Source organism: Eublepharis macularius, chromosome 3 (assembly GCF_028583425.1).
Source record: "Eublepharis macularius isolate TG4126 chromosome 3, MPM_Emac_v1.0, whole genome shotgun sequence".
Classification (NCBI taxonomy): domain Eukaryota; kingdom Metazoa; phylum Chordata; class Lepidosauria; order Squamata; family Eublepharidae; genus Eublepharis; species Eublepharis macularius.
The window spans coordinates 148,660,053-148,667,741 of NC_072792.1; the positions used below are offsets into that span (position 1 = coordinate 148,660,053).

General features: G+C 53.6%; 1 protein-coding gene across 1 annotated transcript; it reads left to right on the plus strand.

Annotated features, from left to right (window-relative positions):
* The first annotated feature begins 2,587 nt into the window (after window positions 1–2,587).
* Window positions 2,588–7,272, plus strand: LOC129326671 (uncharacterized). Its single transcript, XM_054974968.1, has 2 exons — window positions 2,588–2,727; window positions 6,269–7,272. Exons 1-2 carry the CDS (start codon window positions 2,682–2,684, stop codon window positions 6,847–6,849), a joined length of 627 nt encoding a protein of 208 aa, XP_054830943.1. The 5' UTR covers window positions 2,588–2,681; the 3' UTR covers window positions 6,850–7,272.
* The last annotated feature ends 417 nt before the right edge of the window (window positions 7,273–7,689 follow it).

Sequence of the window (7,689 nt, forward strand, 5' to 3'; positions counted from 1 at the left end):
ACAACCCACCTTCAATGGTGAGGTCGGCCTCTACCAAGAGAGAGGGCCTTTTGTGTGGTGGTGCCCACATTTTGAAGCTCTCTGGCATCTTTGCTTAGTTGCAGCTTAGTTAATATTCACATACTAGATTAAGTCCATCTAGTTCTCTCATGTCAAAGCTCCCTTTAACCTAGTTTTCCTGCTGTTCTTTCAGAGCAATCCTAAGCAGAGTTACACTGGTCTAAGCCCATTGAAATGAATGGGCTTAGACTGGTGTAACTGCTTAGGATTGCACTGTTTATGTCCTAATCTTGTTGCTAGTTTTATTTTGTATTGCATGGTTTTATTTCTATTTTCTTTTATTATATTATCTCTTTTATTTTTACATATTTCTATCTCTTATATAAGCCACTTTCAGGGCAGCAGGCCAAGAAGTGTATAAATAGACAGTAGTAAATAAAGTTTGTGACTTGCATCCATCCCTGGATTCCTGACAAAAATATCCCCCCTCCACCTGCCGATTTCTGTATCATAGCAATGTGTGAAGCAGAAAGCCATGCACTTTTCCATTCTCTTATGTATATTTTTTTCCTTTTCTCTAAAACAAGTTATCAAATGTCTCTGTAAGTGCCTGTCCCCAAACTCCAGGATGCTTTAAATGTGAGAACTCCCACATAATATCTCTAGATATGTGGTTCAGGTTGCTCTCTTGTAGGGTACTTTTTATTTATTTTTAAGTCATGAAGCATGTATTGACTATTAAATGTGGGTATCCCCAAGCTCACTTTAGTAGTTAAGGGGGTGGTAGAAACATAAAGAAGAGTCCAGAACCTAACTAAAGCAGCATGTTTTTTTGGGGGGGGGGGTGCCTTCTCCTGGTCTTCCCTGGGATCTGGGAGGGAGGGGGCAAATTTGTCACTGCATCTTTTGTCCACTTCTTGAAGGTAGATTTCCAGGGGGGGCGCTGAGTATTTTTTTTTTCTGAAAAGGGGGCAGTAGGCCAAATAAGTTTGAGAACCTCTGATATAGACCATCAAGATTTTCAGGGCATAAGCTTTAGAGAGTCAGAGCTTCCTTCTTCAGATACTTTCAAATGGTACGTGAAGAAGGGATCTTTGACTTTCAAAATCTTACACTCTGAGTATCTTGTTGGTCTCTCAGGTGCCACTGGACTCAAGTCCTGCTGTTCTGCTGCAGACTCACATGGCTACCCCCGTGAAACTTCCTGTAAGGTTGATTCTCTTCCACTAACTCCTTCCAAAGAGAAAGGCTTCCTTCAAGAAAGAAAGACTTTTTTCTGATAGGGATGGCTTAATTTGATGGAGTCTTTGTTGAAGCTGGGAAGATATGGTGGAAGGAAATAATAGAATTCAGCTCCATTTCTCTAGACGTGGTACTGTAGCGGGATTTGGGGGTGACAAGGATTGAGACCAGACAGAATCTTAGGAAGGAATGGCAGTTTATTAGCCGGCGGGACTCAGCGTGACTAAAGCCACCAAAAAACTGAGCCCCCGTACATAAGTTCGAACTTCCCTTTATACATTCTCGTTAGGCAAAGCATACAGTTACATCACATGGTGTGGTTACACACTAACTATTCGACCCTACCTCCGTGCAGCGTTCGCGGTGGAGGAGGGGGTCGCTTATTGCTCTCCTGGAAGGAGGGAGAGCAGACGCTTTCCCGGGCATCCGGGTAAGCGGTGCGGTGGGCGGAGCCTTGGAGCCGTTTGCTGCGGCTCTGCCCACGCACCTCCAGTGCGTTTTTGTGCTCGGAGGAGACAGACGTGTTTCCTCCGAGCTGTAGGCTGGGTGCTGCTGCTGCCTTAGTGCTAGGCAGCGGGGAAGCAGCGGCGGCGGCGGCAGCGCATCGGGCGGCTCGGGAGCGGCTGGCGCGGCCTGCAGAGCGCCCCTGTGTGAGGCGGCGTTGCGGCCGGCAGCGGCTGGCTACGGGGCCGCGTTTTTTCACCGGCAGTTGGAGGCCGGTGCTCAGGGGCACCGAGTCCAGGCCTGTAGGGGGGTGTGGGCATTGTTGGTGTCTCTGGGGGAGGCGGTGGTTGGTTCATTGGGCGCCTTTCTCATTACTTGAGGAGGGTGAGGGGGTAGGTGTTAACGCACAGACCCGGTATTACGTTTGCACCAGGGGGATATTGATTGCAGTTAACCCCCCCCACCCCCCCCCCCATTCTATATCGGGTGGTGGTAGTTGTGGGGGAAGGAGCCGTTGGGCCTGGTTTTTCCTAGCCTGATAGGCAGTGGCCATTTTGGGGTTTCATTAGCAGTTTTGGTGGCGGCCATCTTAGGTGCAGGGGGGTGGCTGTTGTAGCCTTGAGATGCCTTCGAAAAAGGGGAGTGGCCCTTCAAAGGGCAAAAAGCCTGCGGCTAAGGCCCCGGCTAAAAGGCCTGTACCTGCTGGGTCTTCTTCCGATGAGGACTCCGAGGCTGTTAGCCAGCAGGAGATACTGAGGAGGCTGGCTGCTCTAGAGAAGGGTACTGGGGCCTCTGCTGGGGTTGTAGGTGGTGGAGAGCGATCTAGACCAGTTCGAGGGGCAGCTAGGGATGCTGTTAATAAGGAGATCCTTAGACGCCTTTCTGCATTGGAAAGTTCTGCAGGTACTGCTACCAAGGAATCCGGTGGAGCCAGTGGGTCGGCAAGCCTGAGTGACGCTGGTGCAACGCAGACAGTTGATTTGGAGCAGGAGGCTATGGTGGATCCGACGCCGGTTGCTTTGGCAGTGGAGCCCGGGGAAGGTAATGCCAAACAGGTTGCACCATACAACACTTTCCCTTGGCCTTGGGGACAGGTGGATGCCTTTGGGAATCAAAGGTTGGCTGCCAGTTACCCACAGTGGCCTGCGGCATGGGCGGCGGGTTCACAGTGTCCATGGGTAGGGACAGGGTTTGGAGCGGCAGGTTCCCAGCAGAATATTCCTGTTCAGTCTGCCTGGGGTGGTGTTGATCCTGCGGTGGGACAGCATCAGGCCGGGGCGTGGCCCGGGTTTCAAGGAAGCCCTTGGGGTTTTTATCCGTACGCCCCGTTGGCATATGGAAATGTCCCTTTTAATGCTCTTCCCTTTGGGGATGCGGCTCTGCCGCTGGGTGACCATTTAACTCAGGCAACCCGCGACAAGATAGTTAAGGGAGAATATGTTGACGTCTTTTCTCTTCTTTTCCGGGAGTTGGAAAAGAAGGACAAGGAGGACTTGGATGACAGGGATAAGGAGAGGCTGAAGAGGAGGCGCGTTGATAGGAATTGGCATAATTGGCTCCCAGGTTTCTTGATTTATGCCGGGGTGCTGGTGAGGGCTCAGCCGCACAGGGCGGTGGCGCTTTTTCAGTACTTGGACATAATATATAAGGGTTATACCGGCTTCTCAGGTGCTGCTTGGATGCAGTACGATGAGGAGTTCAGGATGAGGGCGGCCCTTAACCCCAGCATACCTTGGGACAGGATCCACCAGCAGCTGTGGCTGTCGGTAATGTCTCCATCTAAGCCCAACGTTGGGGATCGCTCGGATAGTGGGCATGTTGTGCAGCGGTCAGCATCCGTGGTGTCATCCAATACCCGCTTGGCAGCGGGGCAGCCGGTTCAACCCCGGCTGTTATGTTGGGAATTTGCCTTTAAAGGGGCCTGTTCTCGTAAGCCGTGCAGGTTCAGGCATGAGTGCCCCTCCTGTGCTGGTTCCCACCCCTACAATTCCTGCCCTAAGGCGCGACAGGGTGGTGCAGGCAGGGGACCTGGAGGTGGCGGAGCCAGTAAGCAGCAAGCTCCTGGTAAAGGGGCCCAGCCCAATAAGGCTGATGGTCCTTAGGCAGCTTTTGCTTGCTTACCCACGTAGGCATGACGCGTTATTTTTGTTGCAAGGTTTTTCTGTTGGGTTTAGGATACCTGTTCAAGGGAGACGTTCTCCTTATATGTGTGCAAATTTACGTTCTGTTGTGGGGATGGAGGATGTTGTTCGTAATAAGATAGCGAAGGAGTGCGCTGAGGGCCGGGTGTTGGGCCCCTTTGACACCCCTCCGGTTCCCAATTTGAGGGTCTCCCCATTAGGTGTGGTGCCTAAAAAGGCGGTAGGTGAGTTCCGCCTGATTCATCACCTCTCTTTTCCCAGGGGTGAGTCTGTGAACGATGCTATCCCGGAGCAGTTATGCTCGGTTCGTTACACATCTTTTGATCAGGCGGTTAAGGTGGTGCGCCGCTGTGGCCTGGGGGCGGAGTTAGCGAAATGCGACATTAAGTCAGCCTTTCGCCTTCTTCCGGTGCACCCCGATGATTTTGAGCTGCTGGGTTTTCACTTTGAGGGAAAGTATTATATGGATCGTGCCCTGCCCATGGGCTGTTCCATTTCATGCGCGACGTTTGAATGTTTTAGTTCCTTTTTGGAGTGGGAATTGCAGCGCCGAGCAGGTAACAACAATTCCTGTCATTATTTGGATGATTTTATGTTTTCTGGTGAGGCTGGGACCGGGCAGTGTGCCCGGTCGCTCAGCATTTTTGTGAAGCTAGCGGAAGAGCTAGGTGTTCCACTAGCGGGGGAGAAAACGGAGGGTCCCTCTTCAGTTTTGACATTTTTGGGCATCGAGATAGATACCCTGCAGCAGTGTTTTCGGCTTCCTCTGGACAAGGTGTTGGACCTCAAGAATAGGCTTCGGGAATTTAAGGGGCAGCGTAAGGTGTCCCTGGTAGAGCTCCAGCAGCTTGTGGGTCACCTGAATTTCGCGTGCAAGGCCGTGGCGCCGGGTCGGGCCTTTTTGCGGCGGTTTTGCGATGCCATGTCGGCTCTGCGAGCCCCACATCATCGCATCAGGATTTCTAAGGGGATGCGGGATGATTTGGACGTTTGGTCCGACTTCCTGGAGGGCTATAATGGGGTTACTTTCTGGAGGGAGGATTTGCTCCTGGAGGCGGACCTTCAGGTCATGTCTGATGCATCTGGGTCTACGGGTTTTGGGGTGTATTTCCGCAGACATTGGTGTGCGGAGCGATGGCCCCCTGAGTGGCATGATGTGGGTCTTGACAAAGACCTCACCTTTCTGGAGTTTTTCCCCCTTTTGGTGGCGGTGCGTCTGTGGGGAGTGGAGTTAGCTAACAGTGTCGTACATTTTTGGTGTGACAACATGGCGGTGGTTCAGGTGGTCAATTCATTGACCTCTAGATCTGAGCGGGTAATGAGGTTGGTCCGGGCATTTACGTTGCTGTGTTTGCAAAGGAACATTTGGTTTAGAGCCAAGCATGTTCCTGGGGTTAGCAACGGTGTGGCAGACGCTTTGTCTCGCCTACAGATGGGGCGGTTTTGGCAGCTTGCCCCGGAGGCGGATCTCGTACCGGCGCAGATGCCATCGGACTTATGGCTCCTTGGGAGGCCGAAGCCTTCAGGGCCATGAGACTGGCGTTGGCTCCCAGTACGCGGCGCAACTACGACCGAGCGGTAGGGCAATTTGATGCATTTCGGGCTAGCGAGGGTCTGCAGCAGAGTTGGCCCATCCCCACTGAGCATCTGATGCGCTTTTGTGTCCATCAGAAGGGGCGTGGGCTGGCGGTTCGATCCATCCGGGGCCAGCTCGCCGGGTTGGCGTTTGCTAGCAAGGCTCGGGGGTTCTCTGAGGCCACGGGGGATTTCCGAGTTAGGAAGATGCTCGAGGGATGGTCGCGCGAAGCGGGTCCTCGGGTGGATGCTAGGGAACCTATATCGCCCATGGTTTTGAAAGGATTGATTACTACCTGGGCTTCGATTTGTAGCTCACGGTATGAAGTTAGGTTATTTCATGCTGCGGCCCTCACGGCGTTTTTTGGGGCGCTGCGCGTCAGCGAGTTGGTGGTCCAGTCCAAGGTGGACAGGTCTGGCCGGGCTCTTATGGCTAAGGATGTGGAGTTCCGGGGAGAGGGTGTTTCCCTGGTGATTAGAAAATCCAAAACTGACCAAAGGCAGAAAGGGGTGACTGTTGTTTTGGGTATTTGTGCTGACCGGGACTTATGCCCAGTGCGCGCCCTGCGGAGGTACCTGCGGGTTAGAGGGGATGACACGGGGGTGTTATTTTGCCATGAGGATGGTTCCCCTCTTACACGTTACCAATTTTGGGCAGTGACTGAGAGGGCGCTGGTGAAATTGGGGCTAGCGGGGGTGAAATTTGGAACCCATTCTTTTAGAATTGGGGCAGCTTCCACTGCCGCAGCTATGGGGTATTCGGCTCAGGCAATTCAGGGGGTAGGCAGGTGGAAGTCATCTGCTTATCGGTCGTATGTTCGTTCTTTTAAGAGTTTGTGAGAGTTTACTAATTGATGTTTTCCTAGGTGCTGTGTCCTGCCGTGAGAAACGAAGAATTTTGATCTGCGGGCACAGTATGGTGTTTTGGGCGGCTCATCAGGCCAGGCGGTCAGCTGTCGGGTCGCAGCTGGGCCTGAGCGAGTGGGCTGCAGTGGAGTGGCAGGGCCGGCGGGGCCTGCGTTGGCCTGGTTTGTTGCCACTGTTGTTTGGGCGTAGTGGGCCTGTCCCGCACATCTTGGTTATTCATTTAGGGGGGAATGATTTGGGGCTCCTTCATGGGAGGGCCTTATCACTGCAGGCCAAGTGGGACTTGCGGGAGATTCTGCGGAGGTGGCCCGATGTCCTTATAATGTGGTCCGCTATGTTGCCTCGCAGGGTCTGGCGGGAGGCAAGGGACCGGCGAGCTATCGAAAGGGCTAGAATGAAGGCCAATCGGGCTATTCAGAAAGCCCTCGGGGATGGTTTAGGGGTTTATTTGCCCCATCCCAGGATCAGGGCCGAGGTTGCCGGCCTCTATCGTAAGGATGGGGTTCACCTGTCTGAGGCCGGCAACCAAATTTTCCTCAATGACTTGCGGCAAGGTCTTAGGTTAGCCCTGGGCCAGTAGTGGGGCGCTAGGGCCTAAGCAGAGGCTTGGCCCTGGCGTTGGCGGGATAGAGTTGGGCTTTAGTCAGCGGGCCGGTGAGCACCCTTGGCGCTTCCCTAGGTGTGGGGAAGAGGGGTCTGCTAGGAGCGGCTGGTACTGCTTGTGACGGCTGCCAGCGCGCGTGGGCAGGCTGCCTAGGTAACCCCAAGTGCAAGTCCAGCCTCACTGCTGTACGGCTGAGGATTGGGAGCTTGGAAGGGGGAACCAATTTGCCAGGCTGTCCGGGTATCCTAGTCATCTTTTGGATGGTTAGCACCCGGGGCTTCGGGGCTCGCCCAGGCAGGTCAAGGCGGGGGTCTTTGGATTGACCACGTGGCTTGACCTGTACCGCTTTAACCTTGCCGCAGTTTGTTGAAAGTTAATGTTGTGGTTAATTTAATAAAGTGGCCCTTAGATCCAACATTGTTGTCTGTCTCTTCATTCCCACTAGGGGAGCAATTCGACCCTACCTCCGTGCAGCGTTCGCGGTGGAGGAGGGGGTCGCTTATTGCTCTCCTGGAAGGAGGGAGAGCAGACGCTTTCCCGGGCATCCGGGTAAGCGGTGCGGTGGGCGGAGCCTTGGAGCCGTTTGCTGCGGCTCTGCCCACGCACCTCCAGTGCGTTTTTGTGCTCGGCCCACCCTCCTCACCCTGTTTTTGGTGTAGGTTTAACCGGTTGCCGTTTGGAGCCAGGTAGGAATTTTTTCCTCTCATCCTGATTGGCCCTGGATGGGGGGTTTTTCGCCTACCTTACACCAGGGCTTGTGTGTGGGAATTGGCTTAGGGTGGTGCTTGTTAGAACGTCCTGGCGGGATAGAGTTGG